The sequence below is a fragment of the Oryctolagus cuniculus genome, chromosome 1, assembly GCF_051225735.1.
Source record: "Oryctolagus cuniculus isolate XC-2025 breed Fujian yellow rabbit chromosome 1, ASM5122573v1, whole genome shotgun sequence".
NCBI classification, from domain to species: Eukaryota; Metazoa; Chordata; class Mammalia; order Lagomorpha; family Leporidae; genus Oryctolagus; species Oryctolagus cuniculus.
In genome coordinates this window covers 213,379,587-213,407,112 of record NC_142867.1, presented here as the reverse complement: position 1 = coordinate 213,407,112, position 27,526 = coordinate 213,379,587, and the positions used below count along the sequence as shown (strand labels likewise).

At 53.8% G+C, this 27,526-nt stretch overlaps 1 protein-coding gene across 3 annotated transcripts in view; it reads left to right on the top strand.

Annotated features, from left to right (window-relative positions):
- The first annotated feature begins 11,355 nt into the window (after positions 1–11,355).
- Positions 11,356–27,526, top strand: part of PTPN3 (protein tyrosine phosphatase non-receptor type 3) — a 111,487-nt gene continuing 95,316 nt past the window's right edge. Inside the window, exons 1-2 of one of the 3 annotated variants that reach the window (XM_089301439.1) lie at positions 11,470–11,578; positions 26,466–26,721. In XM_089301439.1, the coding sequence (XP_089157565.1) occupies positions 26,703–26,721 (19 nt within the window). In that variant the 5' untranslated portion in view covers positions 11,470–11,578; positions 26,466–26,702. Of the gene's footprint in view, positions 11,579–26,465; positions 26,722–27,526 lie in introns of all 3 variants that reach the window. The other 2 variants (XM_051855937.3, XM_089301453.1) reach the window with 2 other exon arrangements.

The window sequence follows — 27,526 nt, the reverse complement described above, 5'->3', positions numbered from 1 at the left end:
TTTCCAGTTCTTCTGTCTAAATACGGAGGTCATGGGTGCCAGAGCTGGTTTGGAATTAGCTCCCTCAGCAATGCAGGTAAACAACAAAGGGTAAGCCCTTCACCTGTAGACCTTCTGATAGTACAAGTAGGTAACTCTCAGGTGTGGAAGGGCAGGGAGGATGTCCTGTTTAATTATTTCACACAGGTAAGAAATTGAGAGCACACAGTAACGTCCATTTATAGAGTACTTGTACCTCAGTGGAACACTGCTGGACACATGTCCACTTCTATCTGTATCCCTGTCCATCTATGGGACAATTAATTAGCAAGTTAGCAAGCAAAATTCTGGGAGGATTTTTTTTTTTTTTTTTTTTTTTGACAGGCAGAGTGGACAGTGAGAGAGAGACAGAGAGAAAGGTCTTCCTTTTGCGGTTGGTTCACCCTCCAATGGCCGCCACAGCTGGCCGGCGCACCGCGCCAATCTGAAGCCAGGAGCCAGGTGCTTCTCCTGGTCTCCCATGTGGGTGCAGGGCCCAAGGACTTGGGCCATCCTCCACTGCACTCCCGGGCCACAGCAGAGAGCTGGCCTGGAAGAGGGGCAACCGGGACAGAATCCGGCACCCCGACCGGGACTAGAAACCAGTGTGCCGGCGCCGCAAGGCGGAGGATTAGCCTAGTGAGCCGCAGCGCCGGCCCATCTGGGAGGACTTTTTGACAAAGGACCTGGAGATACAACATAGCTTCTCTTGCTCACTGCAGAAAGGTTAAGTGGTTTTGGACAAAGGATTCGTAGCTCTTCATGCACTTTGCTTAGAGATAAGAGTTACAGTCTCTGTGGCATCAGGAAAATCTTTCAGGGAATTTTCCAAGCACCTTCCAAAAGGGGTATGTACATTCATAACCAAGTGCAGATCAAGTGTGATGAAAAGCATTTAAAAAAAAAAGAAAGAAAGAGAGAGAGAGAGAGCAAACATCGTAGGGCACAGGGGCTGGAAAATGCGTAACCAGTGGAGATAACCAGAGAAGGGGTCGTTTCTGAGATGGACTTAAAGAATGGGTAGAATTTCAACAGGAAGAGATGGCAGCACGAGTTGCTTCAGGAGGCTGGTGTGGGTGCCCTTCCTTATTTAAGGGAAGGCCAGAAAGATTGCCTGGCCTTGAGCTGGAATGACCAAGGTTGGCCAAGATGGCGGTATCAAGGACCCATCCAAGAGAAGCCCAAGAAGGTTGCTATGATTTTAATATGGTTTTAATATGGTTGGTTCCCTTGCAAACTCCTGTTGAACTTTGATTCTAAACCCTGCTGACAGGTGGCAGGTACCCTTCTCTGAGAGATTGACAGATCTGGGTTAATTTTCACAGGACTAACTAGATTAGTTATCAAGAGGGTAAGTTGTGACAAAGCAAGGCAGCCCCTCATATTTCGTCTCTTCCAGTGGAGCCGGCTGTCCCTTCTGATTTCTGCCTTTTTATGATGCAATGTGAGGCCCTAACCAGATGCAGCCACCAGATCTGGGATTTTCTAGTCCCTAGGACCTTGAGCCAAAGCAAACCTCTTTTCTTTATAAATTATCCAGTCTCAGGTGTTCTGTTATAGCAACAGAAAACAGACAAAAACAGAGCTGAGAGAGCTGGAGAAAGAGTCATTTTCTGACAGGACAGTTGGAGAGCTTCCTCCTGGAGAAGTGAGGGATGACCAGGAGCAGATCTGCACGGGCCTTGCTGCCTGAGGCAAGTCCCCGGGCAGCACCTCAACCCACACCCCCTGTGTGCAGGATACGTGCTTTGGGATCTCCACTGTCTGGCTGAACACAGAACCCTTTAACTTCACATGTGACTCATGTTTACAGAAGCATCACTGGACAGTCTGTTTGGCTTGTGATGCAATAACTGTGTGTACCATGGAAAAAATGAGAAAGACCTCCCAGCAGGACGCCAGGGTGCAGTTGAGGAAATCCTGTGATGTGTCATCCAGGCAGTGCTGGAAGGCCACCAGAGCACTGGGCAAGCAGAACAGTATCTCCCGTTCTTAAAATGTCACCAGGAGTAGGGAGCATAGTTTGTTTTCCTAGGCCCAGGTCAGATTTCCAGCTTCTCGGGGAGGATATTGTGCGCCAAGCAAGAGCAAGTTTTCAGAGGATCATCTTGCAGCAGAGGCCTGGGTAGTTCAAGTTCTCCATGTCACCTATCTGGCCATTCTGTTACCAACAGTGTCAGGCAAGTACCATTCCTGATCTTGAGGTCACCAAAACCATTTTTCTTTCTTTTTTATCTCTGTCCAAAAGCTCTCTCCTCTGTTCCATCCCTCAGCCATGTGAACTCCCCATAGGAGTATGACTTTCTGAACTACAGCTATTTCTTTCAAGCAAAGTTTGTACATTGTTATGCCCTGGTCATAGCTGGAGCCTTGACTTCTCAAGTAACCTGGGCTTTGAATCTGGTCAGCAAGATTTAGAGGGAGTTGAAATGGTAAACAAAACAATTAAAAAAAATCATACAGGGGGCTCAGCATTGCAGCCCAATGGGTTAAGTCACAACCTATAATGCTGGCATCTCGTGTTGGAGTACCAGCTTAAATCCCTAGCTGCACCACCCCGATCCAGCTCCCTGCTCTTGCACTTGGGAAAGCAGCAGCAGATGGCCCAAGTGCCTGGGCCCCTGCCACCCATGCAAGAGGCCTCGCTGAAGTTCCAGGCTCCTGGCTTCAGCCTGGCCCAGCCCTGGCTGTTGGGGCCATCTGGGGAGTGAACCAGTGGAGGGAAGTGCTTTCTTTTCTCTATCTCTCTCTCTTTCTCCATGCCTGTCACTCTGTCTTTAAAATAAATAAACCTTAAAAAAATATATTCTGCAGACTTTGTCATTTTATCCCAGTGAAAGCTTATTTTAAAGGATTATACATCATTTAGTAGAAGATACGTAAGAGGGTATGGCAAAAAGTAAACTTCCATCCTTCCACCCACCCTGACCCACCTAGTTCCTCTGTAGGAGGTAATGGTTTCTCTAGCCTGTTTTATGTGTAACCTACATACTTTGATGTGTTTGAGATTCACTTCTCTTATCAAACATCACCACTGCACTAGTACCCCTTTATCCCCTCCTCCTCAGTCACAGGGTCACCTTTTTTATTTATTTATTTATTTGACAGGCAGAGTGGACAGTGAGAGAGAGAGACAGAGAGAAAGGTCTTCCTTTACCGTTGGTTCACCCTCCAATGGCTGCTGCGGCCGGTGCACTGCGGCCGGTGCACTGCGCTGATCCAAAGGCAGGAACCAGGTGCTTCTCCTGGTCTCCCATGCGGGTGCAGGGCCCAAGGACTTGGGCCATCCTCCACTGCACTCCCTGGCCACAGCAGAGAGCTGGCCTGGAAGAGGGGCAACCGGGACAGAATCCGGCACCCCGACTGGGACTAGAACCTGGTGTACTGGTGCCACAGGCAGAGGATTAGCCTATTGAGCTGAGGCGCTGGCCTACAGGGTCATCCTACTCCCCACCCAGGGAAATATTGTATGGATGACATTAGAGACCCAAGGTCAAGGGGAGAGTGACAGCTCAGGGTCCCTATTCACCTATAGGAATCATCCTCTCCCATCTCCTCTTCCTCTCTCTCCTACCCCTTTGCACCTCCTTTAAGAAGTTGATGCTCTGATCCACAGTCCCAACCATCCACACATCAATGACACCTACAAGTTCATTATCGCAGTAAAATTTCCCTGCCTTATTTTATGACTCGGACTATGCTCCCAGTGTATATAACTTTGCTATGCTGAAGAGTCTTTTAGTAAACTGTAAAATGCAGGTTCCTGGATCCCCCGTCCAGAGATTCAGTAGGTCTGGGCTAAAGCCTGGGGTCTGCTTTCCCCAAAACTCTCCCTCCCCGAAGGTGACATTGAGTAGTGTGGTTCCTGGATTGCATGCGGAGAAACACCATCTTCTGTGTTGTCCCTGCCTTGCCTCACTCTTCTATTTGCCACCACTGTTTGGTTGTTATTGTTAGATTCTCAAAGTCATGAGCCCTGGATAACTATTCTGCATGACCAGGCTGTTTGGCTCGCTCTCCTTCTGTTTTCAGTATAAGAACCTGGTAGGTGTGCTCGGGAGAACTTGTCAGAGCCATTCTCCCTGGACTTTGTAAGATGACACCACCTCTTTCTGTGAGGCCATTGCCTACCTAAGGTCAACCACCATGCCAGATGCCAAGTTCCGATCTCTGCCTTCTGTCCATCTCCCCTCGCTTCGACAGCCACAGCTTTCCGTTGGTGGAAGCCTCCTCACTGCTTTGGGTTTGCAGACCAGGATCTCAATGTCCCTAGGCCTAAGCAGCGAGACTAGCAAGGTCTGGCCCTCTGTCAGTGCTACAGCACGTGTGCCAGAGAGCATTCTTCAAACTCCATGGACCCTGAGGGGTCACCTAAGTGTGCTTTGTTTTAAATTTCTTTATTTATTTATCTGAAAGGCAGAGGGACAGACAGAAATCTCCCATCCATTGGTTCACTCCTTAAATGTATGCACCACTCAGGGTTGGGCCAGGCCAAAGACAGGACCCTAGAACTCAGTCTGGGTCTCCTTCATGAGTGCAGGGACCCAGCTGCGTGAGCCGTCATCTGTTGCCTCCCAGGGTGTGTTAGCAGGAAGCTGGAATCAGAAGTAGGGCCAGAACTCAAACCTAGGCACTCTGACGTGGGACGCAGGTATCCCAAGGGGCATCTCAACTGCTATGCCAAATGCCCGCCCCTCACACACAGGGACTCAAAGGTCTGCTACTCCTCTGCGATCATTGGTGAACATTATCTTCCCCTTTCTTATGAGAATATTAAAGAAACATGCAGAATCTACATCATGTGGCAGGCCCCTCATAATGAGGGCTGCTACAGAGCTTTGCTTCCCTTACTAGAAGCTGTGTTTATCACCCACTTGGCATCAAGAGGCCGTCAAAAGGGTCAGTGTGCACCACTGGATGGGTTGATAAGCACATGTGGTAGCCATCGAGCTGGTCGGGGCTTCCTGGTGAGCTCACACTGCAAAACTGAACCCACCCGAGGCAGAGGAAGACAGGGCTCTCAGGTGCTGGCCCCTGCCACCCCTCTGCCTCCAGCCACACCGCCCCCCACCCCTCACTGGCCCCACCCCCACCCCAGTTTCCAGGGCCTTGGGACTGACTGTTCCTTCTGCCCACGAGATCCTTCCCCCAGATATCTGCATGAATAACTCCCCCCTCTCCTTCAGGTCTTTGCTCCCATGTTTGCTTAAGTGCTTGAGTTTCTCAATCCTTTTTAAAATTGCAGCTCCCCGCCCTCCTCACTGTCCCCTCGCCCTCACCCTTCTCCTTACAGTGCATTTATTTATCATGTTTATCATACTTCCTGTTCACGGTAGCGCCTGTTAAAATGCAAGCAGGGACTTTTGCTTGTTCTCTTTACTCGTTTCCCAAGCACTTACAGCAGTGCCAGGCACACAGCAGATCCTTCATAAGTGCTTACGAAATGAAAGTTCTCTACAGCTTAATTCACAACAACTGCCCCATCCCTGCTCACGAACTCATGCAAATCCGTTTTGCAGGCAGATCTCCTCTTTCACAGTGGTAATTTGCAATGGAAAGACATTTTGCAGTGGGTAAAACGTGAGGCTTAAATCTCTGTTTTTCAGCATTAGACGCACAAAGTCAGGAGCTTTAAGATAACACAGAGTCCTGAATAACACTTCTCCTGAATGCTCTTTTTTTGGGGGAAAAAAAAGATTCATTCGAAAGGCAGTTAGAGAGAGATCGAGATCTTCCATCCATTGGTTCATTCCCCAGATGGCCGCAATGGCCAGAGCTGGCCCAGTCCCAAGCCAGAAGTCAGAAGCATCTTCTGCCAAGACGGACTTGGGCCATTTCCTGTTGCTTTCCCAGGCACATCAGCAGGGAGCTGGATCTGAAGTAGAGTAGCTGGGACTCAAATCAGCAAAATACAGGATGCTGGCATCGCAGGCAGTGGCCTGACCTGCTACACCACAACACCTGCCCCTTCTGCATGCTCCTGACAGACCACTGACAACCTCTTCCCCTATCTCACTCCTGTCACCATCTGTCACCGCTGGAGACCCCACGTTGTCTACTGCCAGAACCAGCTTCCTGCTCCACAAAAGGAGTCCCTCACTTTTTTTGTACAATCCCAAAGTAGCCATTTTCCCTCTCTGGATATCATTTTCTTCAGCATACCAACCTTTTTCTTTACTTTATCTGATAATAAAAGCAACATGCTTATTGTAAAATGTGATTTAGTGGGCTGGCAGTTTGGTGCAGTGGGTAAGTCACCAATTGGGATGCTCACATTCTGCAGTGGAGTACCTGGGTTCAAGTCCTCATTCCGCTTCTGCGCCAGCTTCCTGCCTACATACTCCACAGCAGGCAGCGGTGATGGCTCAAATTCTTGGGTCCCACCTAAGTGGGAAATCCAGATGGAGTTCCGGGTTCCTAGCTTTGGCCTGGCCCAGCCCTTGCTAGTACAGGCATTTGGAGAGAAAACCAGCAGATGGAAGATCTCTCTGTATCCCTGTCTGTGTTAGGAAACTGACTGCAGTTTTATCCATGGCTTGATCTGCACCCTGATTTACATCCTATGCCCCAGCCCCCCAAGCCAGTGCTGGAAGCCAGGTGGCCACATGGCCCAACAGCAGTTGTCAAGCTCCACCCCCATCCTAATGGGATTCGCTGCTCCTGCTTCCCTGCCCGCCCTCCAGCAAAGTTTTAAAAGGACTTGTTTCTGAGCACGTGCTCTCCCCCTCATCTCTCTTATCTCTCCTCTCCTCGATAGCTCCTCTCCTCTCTCTCTCTTATACTCTCCTTCTCTTTTCCTTCTTCGCCCCTTCCCTCCGGTCTGCTGGGTTTCCTCCAATAAACTCTTTCCCTTTCTCCGGTGTTTGGTGTGTTTTGTGACAGCCTAACAGAAATATGTAACACTCTGGTTTTCAAATAAATGAAAAATTGAGATTTAGCAAACTATAAAGACATATAAAGAAACAGATAAACACAAAGACTTGAAATTCTTCTGATATATGAAAGATCCCTTTGTGGTTTGCATCTTTAGCCATAAATGGCAACATCCAGGTACAGCCATCCTTTATGTTAGGCCAGTTCTTTCTACTCTTTTTTCTTTGGGTATATATTAAGTTGAAATATAGGAATTTACCAATTTCCAATGATGTGTGATCCACAAAATGGCCATCTGCTATGGTTCAAACTTATAATTTGTACAGTCGAGTCCATATCATGCATACAATTTTACATCATGTTCTTTTTATGCCATTATACCAGCACCATTTGCCTATGTATTTATGGATTCTTGAGCTCTTCATGAGCTCACATTAACAGCACAAATAATTGATGAGCAGTAGTGAGTCAGCTGGGAGCTGGGAGCCCTGCCTCTTAAATCACCGAAGCAGCTGAGTGGTGCCCAGACTTCCTGAGTCTCCACGCAGACGACAATCCTCGGTGATTCTTCCAGGAAGCTCTTCCCACAAATTGCCCCGGTCAATGAACCGCGTGCGCCAGGCACCAGGTTTCCGACCCCAGTGACAGCTCCTGGGAATGCTGCTAATAACCCTGCCCGTTGCTCAGCTCTTGTTCCTCTTAAGTATCACGTGAATTTGTCTTAGGGATGCATATCCCGTGGGTGGCGTATCTTCCTCTGCAACAAAACCACCCTCTTTGGGTTGTTGCTATCACTGTGTGCTCAGTCGATGTCTGGGCCAGGTACAGCGTACCAGCAGGATTAAAAGAGTTGTTTTTGGTTTTTTTTTGACAGGCAGAGTGGACAGTGAGAGAGAGAGACAGAGAGAAAGGTTTTCCTTTTGCCGTTGGTTCACCCTCCAATGGCTGCTGCGGCTGGCACACTGCGGCCAGCCCACCGCGCTGATCCGATGGCAGGAGCCAGGTGCTTCTCCTGGTCTCCCATGGGGTGCAGGGCCCAAGTACTTGGGCCATCCTCCACTGCCTTCCCGGGCCACAGCAGAGAGCTGGCCTGGAAGAGGGGCAACCGGGACAGAATCCGGCGCCCGACCGGGACTAGAACCCGGTGTGCCGGCGCCACAAGGCGGAGGATTAGCCTAGTGAGCCGCGGTGCCGGCCTAAGAGAGTTGGTTTTTGTGTGTGCTTGTTAGCAGGAGGCCTGCTCCCAGGCCCCCAGGGTTGCTCTCAGCAAACATCCTCAGGAACATCAGCTCACCATCGACCTATTACAGCAAAATCCTGCGGTGTCCCTGGGTGGCGTGAGGCCAAGGCACAGTAATACGCGTGGGTTCTGTCTGGCCCACTCTCAATGTCTGAGACTCAATACAGTCTGACCACAGCAGGGCCTGAATTTGCTCTAGATTTGGCTGAGTTCCACCACAGACTAAGAGGATTATGAAGCCACCCCAAAGCCCCGTGTGCGCTAGATGTGGGAGCTCCTGATATCAGATCAAGTGTCATTGCTGATAACCACATCATGTCACCCCAGGTGCGACAGCTGCACAGGATGGAGTTCAACACTTTGGTCCCAAGAATAAAACAGTAACAGGCGACCAGGATATTAAAAGGTAATTTGTAATCTCTGAACACATCAAAGGATAGAGAAAACAAGGCAGGAAAGACACAAAATGAAAACGGGTGGCTTCTCTTATCAACACAAGGGAAACTGCTACCCAGAGGAGAGTGAACAATAAAACCCAAGGCCCTGGCTTTGAGGCCAGGCCAGCTTGAGCTCAAATCCTAACCCTGTCTGTTATACCTAGGAACACCTCCTAAACAGTTTTCTCTTTTGTAAAACTGACCTTTAAAAACACCCACACTGTAGGGGATGGTAAAAATTAAAGGGAGAAGACGCGTAAAATATTAACCACACTTGAGCTCAAGAAAGCAGCTGTTACCAGACTCACAACATAAAAAATTTTAGTTTGCGCTTAAATGTGTATTCAGGCAAACACAGCGTCATGACAGGCATCAACTTCTGAAAAAGTTAAACTTTTCAACACAAACCCACTACTCCAAAAGATCAGACTTATTTCTCTTTTCCCGTATTTCCATCTGCTCTCGGTGAACGGGTCGACATCATCTTTACGGAATTTTTCAACCTTTTTCCACTTGTACCCTAAGTAATCATCCAGTTTACTGGAAAATCGTTACGATTTCAACCGAAACCTAGTTCATCACTCCTCCGAGGTTGAGCTCTCACAGAACTTGGCTTCCACCTTGGGGGGCAGCCTTCATCCAGTTCGTGGTGATTTGCAAATGCATGCCTTTTGAAAGATTCGGGGCTTTTCCCTCAGGTGTGTGCGGGAGATTTCTAGCTCAAATGCGGGAACTTTGTTCACGCTAGTGACTGTTGACGTTGGGCAAAGGAAGCTTGGAGAGCAAACTGAGGCAGCTGTTAGGAATCCAGGGGGGTCCATCAGCCTGTTTCCTCGTCCCAGCACTGGGCAAAATGGTGTGAGGATGACGAATTACCGAGACGGGCACGCGAGCAATGGATCTTCCGGGCCGGCGACGAGCCCTGCGGTTAGGAACTCCCAGGTTAGCGCGCCGGATGCCCACAGGGGAGCGCCTGGGTCAGCTTCCTGACTTCCAGCTTCCTGCTAACGCAGACCCAGGGAGGCAGCCAGAGCGCTTCTAGGAAGAGCGTTCCTGCCATCCACGCGGGGGACCCACACTGAGACCCCCGCTCCTGGCTTCGCCTCCTGGCGTCGGAGGGGCCAAGCCATGGCCGTGGGGAGCACGCGGGGGACTGCACTAGGCGCCAGGAGCGCTCCCTCTCGCACCCTCTCTCCGTGTCAGACTCAAAAGGCTGACGCTCACGTTCCTGGATGTCAATCTCCATGCGCGGCCCAGATCAAGGCGTAGATATTTGTGTTACCTGAGGCACAGAGAGGGTGAGGCGCTCGTCCCGGATCACACAGCAACTGGGAACACACGGACGTCGCCGTCCGCCACCTCTGAAGCCCAAGTGTTCCCACTGCTCTTGAGAAAAACAGCCCCCCAGACCCTCCTTGCGAGGGGACGGCAGCGGCCAGCGGCAGACAGCCGCGTTGGGGGGCTCCGCGGCGGGCGTCACCTGCTCTTCCAGGGGGCGCCTCCTTCCGGGCGCACGCGACCCGCCCGGCTCGGAGCATGCCCAGTGCGCTCCCCGCCGCCCGTCCGCACCGGGCCCGGCCCGCACGGCCGCTCCAGGTTTTGCCTGCGCCCCGAGACCGGGGCGGGGCGCGCGGCCCCTGGACGCCCGGCGGGGTCGGAATTCCCCCCCGACGCGGCGGCCGCTGCAGGGGCGCTGCCCCGGGACGTGCGACGGCGGTGGGGGGGACTAGGACCGAAGTGGTGAGGTGCCCAGCGTGCAGGGGTCTCCACCTGCACCCGGCCACCTCTCCGTCGTCTTCACTCAACCCCTACTGTGTGCCACGCGCTACCGTAGGGTCTGGCTCGCTGCGGGAAAAGGCAGGCAGGGTTCGAGCGCCACAGGGACACGGAAAGTAAGCAAACTGCAGGGAAAACCATAGTGCCCCCCCCCACCTCTTCGGCGCCTCTGCCGCCCCCCACCCCGCGCCAGCCCGCGCTGTAGGGTCTTCGCACCGGCTGCTCCCGCGGGCAGCAACCTTTCCCCATCCGTCTGCAGGGCTGAAATGTCACCTCGGTGCCAGCCGACCTGGCCACTGGACCCCGCCGCCTCACTCAACACCGCGCTCGCTGGGCCACCCCCAAGCCTGCTCAACTTGTAATCCTGCTATAGCGTTCGCTAGTTGGCTCTTTGTCTCTGGGCGGCCTCCTCCACACAACCAAACTGCACCAGGGGGGCGCGTAAAAGAACCCAGAGTCCCTGCTCAGTATTTGTGGAATGGAGCATTAGCCACAAATGCTATGGAGGAAATAAAGTGGCCGGGGGAGCAGGGGGGCTCAGAGCCAATTTAGGGAGGTGATAAGGAAGGCCTTTCCAAGGATGGGGAAAAGCTGGACAAAGCTGGTGTGTGTGTGTGTGTGTGCAAATGTCCTGGGGCTGGTCAAGTGCTGCCCGTCTAATGCGCACAAAGGTGCTCTTGGAGCTGTGGGAAGGTCTTGTGAGGCCAGCAGGAGCGCGGATGGGAGGGGTCCCCATAAGCCTTGGAAAGGGTTAACTCAGGAAATTTACTAATCCAAGGGCTCCAGTGCTGTCCTGGGAATCCGCAGGGCCCCAGCTGAATCGCGACCCCTGCACAAGCCGCCCCTCTTTGCCATCGCTAAGCACGCATTCTTCCTCTGCGAGCCCGGCACACAGTAGGTGCCCAATGAACGGTTAAGGGACGCACGCCTGCATGCCTGCGGAAGGGAACCCAGGGACCTGCCCGGAGCTCGGCGGGGTAGCCCCGGCGGCCCTGGGAGACTCGTCGGAGCGCGCCAGCCGGGGCGGGGGCGGGAGCAGGAGCGCCCCGCAGGCGGCCGGGACGCCCGCCCCCAGCCCGGCGCGCGGGCCCGTCGCGGCCAGCCGGGCCGGCGGGAGCCGCCCGCGGGCGGCACTGGGCATGCTCAGACGGCGGCCAGGTCGCGCCGCGAGCGAGCTTCCGCGCCGCCCGCACGCGCGACCTACCTGGGCGCCCCGCGCCCCCGGATGCTGCAGGTACGGGCCAGCGCGACCCCCGCGGGCCGGGGCCGGGACGCGGAGCGGCCGGGGACTGGGGTCGCGCTCGCCGCCACCCCGCCCCCACCCGTGCCCCGGGCGCACGGCGGACGCGCGGGCGGGCTGGCGGGCGCCGCGGCCCCGGGGTCCCCGCGCCACGTCGGGGCGGGGAGGGGGCGCCGGGCCGCGCTCACCTGGCGAGGCGGGGGCGGGAGGGCGCGGGCCGGGCCGGGTGGGGCTCGGCCGGGGCGGGCGTCCGGGACGCGGCGGCGGGGCGTGGGCGTGCGCTCCGGTCGGGCAGGGGCGGGCGCAAGCCGCCGAGCTCGTGCGACCGGCGGCCCCGAAGGGCCCTGCGCCGCCGCGGCCCCAGCTCCGGGCGCCGAGGGGGCGCACGGCCCGCGGGGAGCAAGCCGAGCGCGGCGGCCGGATCTCGGCTCCCGGGGCGAATCCGCCTCTCGGCTTTCAAAGATGGCATTCCCTGGGCCTGGCACGCACCCCAGCGCCAATAAATCCTGGCCGTTCCGCGGGCGATCTGGAATGATTGATTTATTAGCTAACCTGCGGCGAGATGGCTGCCGTGGGCCAGCGTGTGCGGGAGCACCCGGCCCCCAGGAGATTCCCACTTTGTGCCACCCAAACTTACTGCGAAGTTGCGGTTGCCTTAAACATTCATGGGAAGTTGAGACAACTTGACACCTGGGTATTCCGAGGTGGTGGCCAGGGCTTGTGCCTTGGAAACCGGAGCCCTCCTGCTTGGGCTCCTGCTTGGCCAGCTGGTGACCTTGGGCGAGTTGTCGCACCCCACGGAGGCTCCGTTCCCCCCTGCCAACAGCTGGTAACGATGCCCACCTCGTGGGGTTGTTGGTGGATTAAGTGGGATAAATTATGTGTAGGTGTTTGGCGCCGTGCCCGGCACAAAGCAGACGAGCAGTTGGCGTGATGTGAATTTAATTCGTTTAGGGACCCTCGTGGCTCCCACTTCACCAGCAAATTAGAATGAGCAAAGCATCTTCAGGGCCCCCAGTCTCTGTTGCTCCGGAGAACTCAAGGGCTGAACCCAAGGGCGTTGGGGAGAAACCCGGTGGAGGCCGATTGTGATCAGGCATCTGCTTTCAGAGCGGGGTTTCCTGCATTCAGGAACTCCAGAACTTGGCAGTTTGGTTTCACTTACAAAAGAGCTGTTTTGCAAGATGATCCATCTTGCAAATGTTTAAGCAGATGATGTGAGAAAGTGAAGCCTGCTTAGGAGGATTTCTGCTCTAAAAAGCTCCCGGGCCCAACTTTAAGTCGTGGTTTAGATCAGGGTTTGCCGGCTTCGCTGTGCCTGATGGGAGGTTTCCCAACATCCTTGGTCTCCACTGGGAGCACAGACGCCCCCAGCATCCCCTCTCCCCGACTTGTGTCAACCAGAGCTTCCTCCGGCCCGTCACACATCCCCTGTGGGTTCAGAACCGCTGTGTGGTTCGATCATCTCTGCCTCTGTCTTGAGCCCAGGCTTGAGAATTTCACCTGCTGCTTTTAGGGTAATAGCTCGCTTTGCATGGCCTCCTGCAACAGTGATTAGCTCGCTTTGCATGGCCTCCTGCCACAGCGCAGGGAGCGTCCGCCTATGTCGTCTCATATAAATTTTACAACCGGGCTCTGAGAGGCTGGAGTTACTCCCATTTCACAGATGAGGAAATTGAGGCTTTGGAGCAGCCAATCAGATAAGATGTGGCCTAGCTGGGGTGTAACCCAGGTCTTCGGGAGCTGGGGGCAGGCCCTCTCCTGCGTCAGGCTGCCCTTTGTCGTATGTAACTTTCAAATCGATGACTCAATGAAGATATGAAGTATACTGGAAGCTGGAACTCTCTCTGAGATTGACTGGTTGAAAATTAACAGCAGTCGTCTATTATCTGACAGCGAGTAGGCTGTTCTAGTTAAATATTCTGCTTTATAGCGAGCTCCCATAAAGCCCACGTACACTTAAGAGGGATACCAATTTGTGGAGAATTAGAGTAGAATAAGCTTGCCTCCTACTCTATATATTGATCCTGCCTGTCTCCAGTGACTTGCCAGCTCCTAGAAGGGACTCGGCTATGCAGATGAGACATTAGCTGGGGATGTGAAAGGTCCGGTGACCCAAGGCACTTCCGAGTGGCAGGCCTTCGTGGAGCTGCTTCCGTAGGGCAGGTGCAGCCTTGGGTGGGGAAGCCGAGCAGGACCCCGGTGAATGCAGCGTGCCTGGAAGAACTTTCCTGCAGGAAGGGACAGGTCCTGGCCAGGCCAGACACGTGGCGGGCACTCAGCCTCAGCATGGGCAGGAGACAGGGCCCAGGGAGGCAGATCCAGGATCCCACCGGCAAGTCACCAGTCATCTCCGCGCCCTTGGTTTGACGTTTCTCATGCAGATGGCAACCGTGTTAGCTGGGAACATTCTCATTCTAGTCTCAGGGGCCCGGCCAGGGAGACAAGGTCTGAGCCGGATCTTGTCCCTGGAAGAAGCTGCAGCTCCAAGGTGGTAGCTGATCTGGGGACTGAGACCAGCTCCTTGCTGTTGCTTGGGAAGAGGAAGGTCCCACCTGTGTCACACTTGCCCATACCCCTGCAGGTGAGGAAATTGAGCGAGCACAGCTGGATTGGCACCAAGAGTGAGGGGCCAGTGGTGACTCACTGGGATGGATGGAGCCCCCCAGAGGGGCTCAGCTTGAGAAGACCTGGCGCCTCCCCCTGAGCCCTCAGGGTTTGTGGCAGGGTGGGAGGAGACTTGTGGTCCCTCCCTGGCTTCCCTGGAGAGCTCTTAGCTGACCTTAATCCCAGGGTTTACCCTCCTGTCATCAGACAATGAGCTCCTAGAAAGCAGGCAGAGGCCTCTTCCTTCCCAGGGCCTGCTGCAGGGGCTGGATGCCCTGGCCCGGCTGGTGGGGGCAGGGCAGACCCCCAACTCTGATCAAGACAGGCCAGGCCTGCGCAGGCACAGTGACCTCAGGCACCCTGTGGTCTTTGAGGTGTCCCTTTCCCTCCTGCCTCTCCAGGGAACTGCTTACAGCAAGACAGCTGGGAGCCCACGTTTCACAGCAGGCTCACACGTTTATTGAGTCTGTACTGTGTGACAGGCTGGAAGACCACGGGAAAGCTGAACCCTCGCCCTGGGAAAGATTCCTGGTGGCACTGGGGAAGTAGTGAACGTGTGTGTGTGCATGCGCGCCAGCCTCTCTGTCCATCCATCCATCCATCCGTCCGTCTGATAACTGCTTTAAAAGAGGACTAAGCCAGATGCTAGAGGCACCCGGGAGGCAGCCGTTCATTTGGACAGACGTCAGGAAACACCATAGGAAGTAGTTGGCGCTTGAGTCAGGTCTTGAAGGTGCAGAAAGACTGGCAGGAGCAGAGGCGCGGAGACATGAGGAGACCTGGTGTATTTTAGCTGTGCCACTTGCCCAGCCCAGCCCCTGGCTGGCACTTGCTCCTGGAGCTAGGGTTCCCTGCTGCCATCTCTGTGCAAGGGCCAGGGCTCTGTCTTCCCCAGCAGGGGAGCGATGCCCTTGGTGCAGGAGCCGCCGCTGCCAGGGAGGCCTCTGGTTATAGCTGTCAGGCAGCCGCGTGGTGTCTGTTGGCTGCCCGGCACTGTCGTGTGTGCGTCCCAGATATCACTCAGTGACTCCTCACAGCGACCCTGCGGCCACACTGCCACCCCAGGTGCTGGCCTCCTGTAGCAGGTGGGGGCGAAGCGTGTGTCCCCCTGCGGGTGATGTGCTGAGCACAGCACAGCCTCCCTGGCTGCAGCTGCCGTCGGGGTGGAGTGCTGACAGCCGTGGATTTCTCTCCCTGACCCCGTTTCCTTTCGGGAGACGGTGGGCCCCTGCTGACAATATTTTTCTGAACCAGAGATCGGGCTGTGCCGCCTGAAAAGGAACCTGTGTGCTACTGCTCTGTGCAAGAGGCGGCCTAGGTAGGTGTTTGGATACTGACAGAGTGGAATTTTTGAGACATTTTGGTGGTTCAAGTGGAAAGTTAGGATGGAGGGTTTGGAGCTGGATAGTCTGGAACATCCAGGGCCCGTGATTTGCCGTCAGGGTGGATGTTCCTACAGTGCAGAGCTGGGAGTGAGTTTTGTCTCCTGGATCTCTGGAGCCCCCAAAGGGAACAGATGGTGTGTTCCAGCCCCTTCCTGCCAGCCCCATTGTACAGATGGGCTGAAAAAAATAACTGAGGCTCCAGGAGCTGCAGTGACTACCCGAAAGGCACCATGCTGGTCAGCAGTGCTGCTGAGCCAGGACCCAGCTCTGTCTCTGGACAAATCATTTGTTAAATAAGGGTCAGAGAAGAACTTGCTTCCTTCACACTGACTGTTAGCAATAACAGAAAACCCACTAAGGCAAGACCTGGCATGAAAAATGGTGCTCGCCCCTGAGGGGTGGACCCCTGCCCGCCACCCCCACCCCAGACAGGCGTTCTGATCAGTGTCCAGTGCTGGAGTCGCTGCAGGTGCCATGTGCGGGGGCCCACTCCCAGGTCAGCCCCGCGAGTCTGAGTGGTGACTGCTAACCAGGGTGGGCCAGCCCAAGGGTGGTGGTGACCAAGGCCGTTCTGACCCACCTGGCTCCCCGCAGTCTCCTTCCCCAACCTGGTTATCAGATGCAGATGTGGTTGTTGTGAGAAAGTGTCAGGAAGGAGAAGACCACCATCCATGAGGTGGCCCCTGGAGGGAGCTTTCCCCACAGCAGCCCTGCAGTGAACTCTGCCTGCCACCTGCTCGCCCTCCCAGCCTGGGCTCCACTCTGCAGCCCAGGGGTCCCCCAGACCCTTGCCAGTGTCCTGAAAAGGAAGGCCGGACCAGTCTCCTTGGCCACCCCCACCAACCCTCATATTTGTACTTCAGCGCTGTGTTCCTTCCAGCCACAGGGACTGGGGGCGCCTGGAACCTTCTCCCTGCGTAGCTCGTCCTCGGGGTCCCCGTTCCGAGACTGCAGGTGCCTTCACTTGCCTTCCTGAACTGGGTTGGGCCGTGGCTGTGAAGGCCCGTGCCACCACATAGGTCTCCGCTCAGCACCCTTCACAGTGGCAGTGCTGTGGTTATTCACTGCAATTATTTGTATTAGTACCTGTCTCCCCAGCTACACTAAACCCTGAAGGCGGCACCTGCTTTTTGTTTGTAACTTTGCATTTCACCTGATCCTGACTTGGAGGAAGAGTTACAGGAACAGAGCGAAGCGCCCAGTGTCCTCTTCATCCTGATTCTGTGTGTATGATCCCTTTATCCCTCTATGTATCTGAACCACTGAGGATCATTTGTAAGACTCTTCCTTCCCCCTAAGTATTTCCTAAAAGCAGTGCCATTCTCTTACGTAACTACAGCATACTTTTAGAATCAAGTGGTATTGATACGGTACTGTTGCCTAATCTGTAGGCCATACTGGAGTCTGGCCCATTGTCTAAGTTATGTCCTTTTTGTGTCACGCAGAAATCTCTGACCGTGCGTTGCATAGAGTGGACATGTCCTTTTAGTCTCCTTTAAGCTTGAATAGTTTCTCTACTTTTTTTGGTCTTTAATGACCTTGAGACTTTTTTTTTAGTACTTAAAAAAATTTTTTTTAATTTATTTGAAGTGCAGAGGGACACATAGAGAAAGAGGCAAGCAGAGGTCTCTCCTAATGCCCACAATATCTGGCACTGGGGCCAAGCAGCCTCCCACCTGGGTGGCAGGGACCCAAGTCCTTGAGCCATCAATGCTATTAGCAGGAAGCTGGAATTGGGAGCAAAACCGGGGTGTGAACCCAGTACTCCGATCTGGGATGTAGAGCCCCAAGCAATGTTTTAAATGCTAAGCCAAACCCTCACTCCAGACCTTGACTTTTTTTTTTAGAGAATACAGGCCAGGTGTTTTGTAGACTACCCTGCAGTTAATCTGTTGTAACCTTGTGTTGCCAGGGTCAGCCGCCATGCCTGGACCCTCAGATGCGCTCAGTAAATATTTGTTAAATGAAGTGAAGGGGAGGTAGAAGGTGGAAATCAGCTGGTGTTGTGGTTTCTCCACCCCTCCTCCTTCCTCTGCCCAGAGATGTTGTTGTCATTTGTTGTAATACTGTGAGATAGTGAGCCTGCCGTCGGTGCAGGCACACAAGCAGACATCAAGCGACGACGGCCTGGCAGAGATGTTGGAGAAGAGAACGGGACACCTGGGGGAGGGTGAGATGCACCTGGAGGCCCCCCTGAATCCTGGACAGCCTCCCTAACTGTAGCTCTAATGGTCTAGGGGCCCAAGCATAAGACAGAATTTGTCTCAAACAAAAACTTTTTTTTTTTTGAGAATAGAAGGGGGTGCTATTAATAATCGTGGGGACTGCCCTAGGCAAATCAGGGCGCATGCTTAGTCTGCCCTAGTGTGCCTTTGAGGCTGAGGTCAGTACTGGGCAGGCCAGCCTAGGAAGCCCCTCAGCGCTAGGATCCTTCATGGCGATAAAGGCCGGACAGATCCAGCTCTGGGTATCACCGGCAGCCCGGCAGGCATGCTTTGGCCCCACCCCTGCCACCATACTGTGCCAGCTGGACTCCTGCCATGCCTGCTTTTTTTTGGCCCCACGCCTCACCATGTCCCTTCCTGCCACAGGGACTGGGAGAGCTTGGAGCCTCATTCAGTACCCAGGCTGGGTGGAGGAGCAGGGACAAGGGTTTATGTCAGAGGCATAAGTGGAAAACCCAATGGAAATAAAGAGCCAGAGAGGGTAAGCCAGGTAGGGCAGGAGGTGGAGTCTCCTAAACCTTATCTTCTTCTCGCCACTGGGGCTCACACTGCACCTGCCCCTCCTGGACCAGCACCCACATCCCTCTCCCAGCCCTCATGCTGAGATCGGACCAAGTGGCCACCTCTGGTGGAGGCAGGCAGGCAGGTGGCATGGGGTGGGGGGTTGGTGCAGGCACAGAAGGTAGGCACTGGATAGCCAGTGATACAGACAGGGACGTGGATGCGGGGACACCAGGCAAGAAATCAGTGTTGAGGGGTCCTGCTACCCAGGTCAGGCCAGGGCCATTTGTCAGGAAGCCTAGATCCATAATGTCAGGTGCTCAGCTTCACTGGTCAGCAGGTCAGCTTGGCAACCACATTTATTTTCTGCCCAGAAGAAAACAGAAACTGTGCCTTCCTGAATTAAAAGGTATCATAGGATGAAAATACAGAAAGGGGCGGGCGTCCGGCGTGGCGGTTAAGATGCTGCCTGGGACATCTGCATCCTGTATTAGAGGGCCTGCATTGGAGTCCTGGCTCAGCTTCTGACTCCAGCTTCCTGCTCATGTGCACCCTGGGAGGCAGCAGTGAGGGCTCAAGTACTTGGGTCCCTGCCACCCACGTGGAGACCTGGGTTGAGTTCCTGGCACCTGCCTGGCAGTTGCGGGCATTTGGGGGAGTGAACCAGTGGGTAGGCATTCTCTCTTTAAATGTCTCTCTCTCTCTCTGCCTTCCAAATAAATAAAATTGAAAAAAAGAAAAAAAGAGAAGAAAACGTGGAGATCCTTTCTGGGAAGCCTCTCAGCCATTGGGCATCTAGAACACTGTCCAGAGCAGTGGAGTGTTTTTATAGCTCCAGGCATCAGAGGTCTCAATAGGGATGCCAGTGGCGGAGGGCTGTAGTCCTTAGAGTGCACCAGCACTGCTGAACATTAGCAAGGTTTCCACTTAATCCTGCTATTAGATTCCTATTAGATCTGACTGCTTCGAAACGCTCTCTCCTCCCCACGCACAACTGAAAGCATGTAGGTTCTGGGGCCAGAGTCACACAGTGTCAGAACTGGATGGGACCTTACAAAACCTTGCCCAGCTCCCTCTTTTTATCGATGGGGAAATTGGGGTCTTGAAAGGCACGCGGGGGCCAGAGCTGCGGCTCAATAGGCTAATCCTCTGCCTAGCGGCACCGCCACACTGGGTTCTAGTCCCGGTCGGGGCGCCGGATTCTGTCCCGGTTGCCCCTCTTCCAGGCCAGCTCTCTGCTGTGGCTCGGGAAGGCAATGGAGGGTGGCCCAAGTGCTTGGGCCCTGCACCCCATGGGAGACCAGGAGAAGCACCTGACTCCTGCCTTCGGATCAGCGCAGTGCACTGGCCACAGCACGCAAGCTGTGGCGGCCATTTGGAGGGTGAACCAACAGCAAATAGGAAGACCTTTCTCTCTCTCTCTCACTATCCACTCTGCCTGTCAAAAAAAAAAAAAAAAAAAAAAGAGAGAGAGAAAGGCATGCGGGGTCCCCCTGAGCACACGGCCAGTGCAGAGCAGGGACTGGTGCCCACGTCTCACAGTTCCAGCCATCACACCTTGGGTGTGCTTTCCAGATCTTACCCAAGCACGTTTGTCAGGCAGGCCTGAGTCCCCTGGTTTTATTAATACCCTTTAGCACTTCTCCGAGTATGAAAATGAGGTGAATCTGTCCTGGAGCAGTTATGGTCCTGGAGCAGTTACGTGTTACTTGTGCTTTTGTGTAGAAGTTGCTAGGTGTTTGGGATTCCCCCTCCCCGCTATGTGAAAACCAAGGTGTCCCTGCCCTGAATCTCTGCATTCTGCCATGGTGCTTCTGAACTTTAGCCCGTGGGAATCTGCTCGAGGACTTGTGGAAACACAGGCTGCGGGCCCCACCCTCCAGGCTTCTGATAGACCATCAGGTGGGGCCGGAAAACACGGGTTTCCACCAAGCCCTCTGAGGTCACTGGTGCTGAGTCCGGGGACCACCCTTGGAGAGCCTCGGCAGCCAGCTGGCTCCTCCCCGCGCCCATCAGCCTTCCACCCTCGCTCCCACACCAGTCAGCCTGACAGTGCCGCGGCCTCCGAGACTCCTGCCTGTTGTCCTCACCTGCCCCTGATGCCCTCAAGGCCATCACACTCCTCACCTTGGCCCTCTCTTTACTTCCTCCCCTGCAGTCTGGTTCCCTCTCCACTGCCTCCACCCACTGCAGGTAAGAAGCGTTCCCCCAGCCTCACCTCTTGGTCGAAGCCCCATCTCTATCCCCTCCCTTCCGCCGCTGAACCCTCTACGGGGACAGTCAACTGCTGTCTCCTCTGTTGACACAGACCAACCAGCCAACTCCAGGAACTCGGGATTTCTACACAAATAGTTGAATTTTTGGTTTTGTTTTGTTTTGTTTTTGAATGGTGGTAATATCTTTGTAGCATACCGTTTCCCCTGGAGGCTGTTTGTAGGCACGCCATTCCTGGTGCGGTATATTCACGCTGCTGTGCTGCCATGGCCACCACCCGTGCACAGAACGCCTGGCTAACGGTGACTTCCCGTTCCTCCGCCCCCCGGCCCCGTGAGCCCCGCTGCACTTTCAGTGTCCCTGAACTTGACTGCTCTGGGTAGCTCCTGTGAACAGAGTCCCACAGTGGTTGTCTCTGCTAGGACTGGCTTCTTCCCCGCAGCAGCATGGCTTCCAGGCACATCTGCGCTGTAGCAGCCCTTTTCCTTAAAAACTTAATAACACGGAGGTACTTCCCAAAGTGCGTGAAAAATCAGATTAAAAGACAGGTTTACGTCGGTGCCAACATTTGGGGCCGTGCACCCAGGTTTTTGTTTTGTTTTGCTTTGTTTTTGGGTTTTTTTTTTTTTTTTTTTTTTTTTTTTTTTTTTTTTTGACAGGCAGAGCGAACAGTGAGAGAGAGAGAGAGGCAGAGAGAAAGGTCTTCCTTTGCCGTTGGTTCACCCTCTAATGGCCGCTGCGGCCGGCGCACTGCGCTGATCCGAAGGCAGGAGCCAGGTGCTTCTCCTGGTCTCGCATGGGGTGCAGGGCCCAAGTACTTGGGCCATCCTCCACTGCACTCCCTGGCCACAGCAGAGAGCTGGCCTGGAAGAGGGGCAACCGGGACAGAATCTGGGACAGAATCCGGCGCCCTGACCGGGACTAGAACCCGGTGTGCCGGCGCCGCAAGGCGGAGGATTAGCCTAGTGAGCCGCGGCGCCAGCCACCCAGGTTTTCCACAGCACGCCTTTCCCGTGACCCCACGCCACCTGTGTCTGTGTCCCGGGTGTCTGTGTGGTGCGTTTTGTTCTTCTGCTCAGCAGCTGCCATTGTGAACAATGCCGCTGCCCTCCCAGGAGTGTGGGAAGACCCAGTTTCGCTGAAGGGGACTTGCAGCCTGAGGTGACAGGTCTCAGCATCCATAGAGCAGTCTCCACGCTGTGTGCCACCTGCGGTCGGTCGCTGGGTCATCCTCCCCCCACCTCTCCTGATGGCTGGGCCACTCACTTGCAGAGACCAGAGCCAGTTCTCAGATATCAGCCCGTTTGGTCTCTGGGCAGGTGTCCACGGCCCTGCTGTCCGTTGGTTCTCTCTGTTCCCCTTGTTCTCTGGTTGGGGCTCCCAAGCCTGGGTCTCCAGCCTGCTCACCTCTGGGGGCTTCTGCTCCCACACACGTCACACCTGAAAGTCTCCCCGGTAGTGTCCCCAGCTCCCTCCCTCTGCATGGCCCAAGCAGAACTCACCAGCTAGCTGCTTTCTGCAAAATGCCCTCTCTTTGAGTGACAGCCTTGCAGCCTCCAAGCCCCAAGGTCATCTTCATTGCCCACGTCTTGCCCTTGACTGGTACCTGTGGGAGTGTTTGGATATACACAGTGGCCTTGTCACAGCCCAGGAGCCCCGGGTCCAGAAGGAAAGCTGGGGGCCTGCACTGCTCCCCTCCCCCACTCCACCCCTCCATGTGAGGGCCAAGCTGTCTGCCCACCTATCTGTAACACTTAGCAACGTGGTGGTACACAGCCAGTGTGGTGGTGCCTGTCTTGTCCATGTATTCTCTCACTCCACAGATACTGCCTGAGCTAGGCCACTGCTGGGGGCTAGGGAGATAGAGGTTTACAGATAAGAGTCCCTGCTGAATCACAGATAAGAGTCCCTGCTGAATCGGAACTTGCATTCCAGTGAGGGGATGGAGGGTGGCAATTGGGAAACCACAGGAACAAGTCCATGGTGATCAACGCCAAGGAGAGAGATGAAGCAGAGCAAGAGGGCACAGGTAAAACTTGAGCAGACATGTGAAGGGAGGGGGAGCCAGGTACCATCAAAGGGAAGGGAGTTCAGGCAGGAGGGACAGCAGGTGCACCCTCCCAGGATGGAACCAGCTGGGAGCAGCAGTGTGGCTGAGCTGAGTGAGGATGGGCATGTCAAGGGCCTGGGAGGTGGCCAGAGCTGGACCACACAAGGCCATCCACCAGCAGAATGAGATCCAGGGCCCAGGATTCATGCTGCCCTGCCCCTCTTTGGAGGCGGTGGAACCAGGGTATCACGCCTCCTGCTGGAGGCACCTGAACCACCTTGTGTGTTTCTGTTGCTAGTCTGTGGTGGCTGAGACCTGTGCGTGATCAGGAAAGTCCCCAGAGCCAGAGCCCTGGTTTTGGGAAATGGCTGCCTCTCGGTGCCCTTGGTCTTCCTCACCTGCATACTGCAGGATTTGAACCAGGAGACTGGTAAGGGTTAGCTGAGCTCTGCAGTGTTGGAACCCTCCTTCCCGACGTTAGTTAGGGGCACTCATTGGACTTCGGGTCATTTTAGGGTAATAGTGTGCAGATGCTGTTGCTGGTACATGTCACATTCTTACTATGTTTAGCCTATCAGATGTGCCACTCCTTTGTTAGAAAAAAGAATCTGCCAGCTGTAGGCAATCTTGGAACAGTCATGGGAAGCAGGTAGAGGAAGGAGAACACCTTCAGTGGTTTATTTACCAACCTCCCTTCCATTTTTCCACCCATTCACCCTATAGTTGTTACTGAGCACCTGCTGGGTGCCAGGCACTAGGCTGGCTGCCTGTGCCACAGTGGTCTTTTCGTTAAAGATCCTGACCTAGTCGTCGTCTTTTTTTTTTTTTTTTTTTTTTTTTTTGACAGGCAGAGTGGACAGTGAGAGAGAGAGACAGAGAGAAAGGTCTTCCTTTGCCGTTGGTTCACCCTCCAAATGGCCGCCGCGGCCTGCGCACTGCAGCCGGCGCACCGCGCTGATCCGATGGCAGGAGGCAGGTGCTTCTCCTGGTCTCGCATGGGGTGCAGGGCCCAAGTACTTGGGCCATCCTCCACTGCACTCCCTGGCCACAGCAGAGAGCTGGCCTGGAAGAGGGGCAACAGGGACAGAATCCGGCGCCCCGACCGGGATTAGAACCCGGTGTGCCGGCGCCGCAAGGCAGAGGATTAGCCTAGTGAGCCGCGGCGCCGGCCTTGACCTAGTCTTCTTGTGCAGTGGTGTTAGCTCTGAAGATCATGTGGGAAGGGACCCCGCTCTGAAAGACAAAAGCCTCTACCTCACACCATGTACAGAAATTAACTTGAAAGGATCAGTGACCTAATAAGAGCCGAAGACATAAAACTCTCAGGAAAACACAGGGCTGAATCTTCATGACCTTGGGTTTGACAGTGGATTCTTGGATATGACACCAAAAGCAACAAAATAGGCAAATTGGACTTCATCAAAACCAAAACATTTTTGTATATCAAAGGGCATTATCAAGAAAATGAAAAGGCAACTAGAGTTGTGATAAAATTTTCTTATCATGGATCTGATAACAATTTAGTGATCAGAATTTAAAGAATTCTTAAAACTCAGCCACCCAAATTAAGATAAACCCAATTAGAAAAAAGACAGAGGACTGGAAGAGACCTTTCCCTGAAGACACACAGGCAGCAAGTGAGCACATGAGGAGAGGCTGGACATCGGTTAGGCACAGCCACAGCGGGAGACCACTTCACGCCTGCCACTGTGGCTGTGATCAAGGCCAGGAACAGAGCAGGTGTTAGTGGGGTGTGGCAGGGCAGGACTCCTCCTACACTGCTGATGAGAATGTAGAATGGGAACAGTTTGGTTGCTCCTTGGACAGCTGAGGGTGAACTACCAAATGCCCAGCCATCAGCTCCACTCTTAAGATAGACCTCTGGGACTACTGGAAAGGGGCTCACACAGAGACTTGTGCACCAGTGTTCATCACAGCACCACTCATAATAACTAAAAGAAGCAACCGAGTATCCATTGACAGATGAATTGATAAGCAAATTGGAATATTACTCAGGCATTGAAAAGAATGAAGTTCTGATACCTGGGAAATCATGGGTGAACCTTGAAAACATGCTATGTGAAATAAGCCAGACATAAAAGGACAAACAGTATGTGATTCCACTTATATGAAATATCTCAAGAAGGCAAGTCTTTGGCAACAGAAAGTAGAGTGGAGATTGCCAGGGCTGGGGAGTTAACTGCTTTGTGGGTACAGAGTTTTCTGTTTGGGATGCTGAAAAATTTCTGGCAATGGATCGTGGGGATGGTTGCACAACATTAATGCCACTGAATTACACACCTGTAAGTGGTTGAAGCGGCAGTGTTGACACCCTGTACATCTTACCACTTGGTGGTAATTCAGGTGAGAGTGGAGTGTCAGAGGAGCATGACTTTGCTTTGGGTCTCACCGTGCTGCCGGGTGACATCAGGGTGACCCCACATGGAGCCTGGGGCCCTCACTGGAGGCAGGAGTCCCATTAGAGGACAGGTGTAGGGTGTCTCAGGGCTCACGGGGAGTGCTCGGGTGCCTTCCCGTCCCCTGTAATTCCATCCTTTCTGCCTGGTAGAGAAGACAGACTGCAGTACCTTGTGGAGGTCAGCAGTTACCTGCTCAGTTTCCTGTTCAGCTGTCTGATCAGTTTCCTGCAGGTGATGGCCCAGCTCCTCATCGCTCACCTTGCGGGAGGGGGGTGTCACCCATTTCCCTGCCGCCTGTACCTGTGCTGGCTCTCAGCCCTTTCTTCTCTTCTCTGGGTTGGCTGTGACACCTTTTGGAATCCGAGCTCTGTTCATTAGAAGTTATCCACTCAGCCACAGTCATGTGCATTCACTTAGTTAGAATGATATAAAACCATAACAACAAAAAAAGCCGATGAAACATTTGAAATACCTGGACAAACGCTGAGTCGCAATGATGAGAAAGAATAAAAATAAGCCACCCCCAAACAAATGTGACAACACTGTCAGTTTCTTTGACGCAACTAATGTTAGGGCTGCTGGTCTGCCCTGCTGCCTGCCCCTCCCCCTCCAGCGGTAGGAGCTGCCAGGTGGTAGAGCCACCTTCCCTTTGCCCAGCTATTGAGGTAGATTCTGTGTGACCCCAGCGTCTCCCTTGCCAGTGAAACAAACCTCAAGATTTGAATGCTGAGGTCGGTCTGTATCTTCTTGGAGACCCAGGCACCTGCCACACCCAGGTACCCCTCCCCATTTTATCAGTTACCACGTGCTATAACTGGATTCTTGGCTTAGAGTGGACAGGTGCACCCCGAAGGTGAACAAGCAAGGGTCTGATGAGCTCCAGTTCCTTAAGAAGCCCAGCTTCTGAGTGCTTAACGAGTCCTGGCAGCTCTGAAGCTGTGCAGACAGGTGCAGTCAGAGGGGAGGTGCTGGTCACGGGTAGGAGGGGCCAAGGCCAAAGCCAGGGCTGGCCTCAGCACGTGAGGTGGCCCACTCCTACTCTCCAGGGCAGTGATTAGCGCAGGACGGTTTCCCTGTTGGGCTGGAAGGACCCGTAGCCATCACCACGCGTCAGCACTCCAGCCCACGCCTTTTGCAAAAGCGAGAGGAAGTCATTTCCTGAGTTTCCTGTGTTCTAAAGGCGCGTTGCTCACGTTTTAACGTTTCTGGGATCCTCACAATCAAAGGGTACTTCCAATGTACTGTTTCCTGAGAAAAACAGTAGTTTCTGTTCCCCAACCTGCAGAGGCTGTGGGGAGTCGCAAGCCCTGTATGTGCTGTGATTTTTTTCCCTATACATACAGTACCTGTGACAAAGCTTAATCTATGAACTAGGCACAGTGCGAGATTAACAGTGGTAAACGGAGATGAATGCACACTGTGATAGGGTATTGAAAACTTAGGAATTGATTTCTGGAATTTTCCATTTCATGTTTCCAGACCACGGTTGACTGCAGGAAACTGAGACCACAGAGAGGGGGAGGGGAGACCGTAGCTCTTCTGCATCACCTGTTCAGTCGCTGTGCCGTCTCAGAGCGGAGGGAACATGGTCAGGCATACCCAAGTCATGACTCAGCTTTCTGAGACTACAGAATTAATTAGAGGGAAGGAAGATTTTTCTGGGCCATTTCCTTCATAAGAGGAAACTTAGCAACGCGTGAGCCTTGGGGAGTGTTTATGAAGATTATCTCGGAAGGTAAGACCCAGCCTTTACCCAGGTGATGACAGCCACAGTGGTGATTATGCGTGGGCCTCCCCCGTGCCCGCCCCTGGTGAATCACCTGTCTCTCACCTGTCAGTTGTCCCTGGACTGAGCTGCAAGGCTTCACGTCCTTTGGAGGCTGACCCGTGTGACCTGGGCTTGGTTCTCTGAGTCTCATTTACCGATCTGTGAAATGGGAACAGCACTGCTGCCTGCCAGACCCAGTCAGAGCCAATGGAGTCAGAAGTGATGGGTGTGAACCAACTTGAAAAGCCCCGAAGACTTGTGGCGCCCGTGGAGGTTCCTCAGGAAGCCGCAGACGCAGACAGGGGTGATCCCAGGGTGTTGACAGAGGCAGCAGGGAGGTGACGTGGCAGCAAGTGCTGGGGCCAGGTCTTGTGCTGCACGGGGTCTGAAATTGCAGCGCCCTGGAATTATTTACAGATCAGGAACTGACACTTAGAAAGCTTGTCCAGGGATGTGTCAGCTTGGGACTGGAACTTCCAGCCAGCTCTGCCACCCTGAGATCCCCGGCCACCCAGAGCCGCTAGGCAAAGCAGCTCCTGGCCCAAGTTATCAGTTGCATCCTGAACTCAAGGAATGTGTTGTGTGTATCTCCAGCACGTGGAAGGCCTCAGTACAAACAAAAGGAGTAACTGTAACGACAACTCTCTATTCTCTTTCTTAAGAGCCTAAACTATTTTTTTTAGTTCCAGTTATACCGCTCTGTGTAGTTATGGTATATTTTTATACCACATGTTTTCGTGTAAATATGCATTTCATAGAGTCAGCTCCAAAT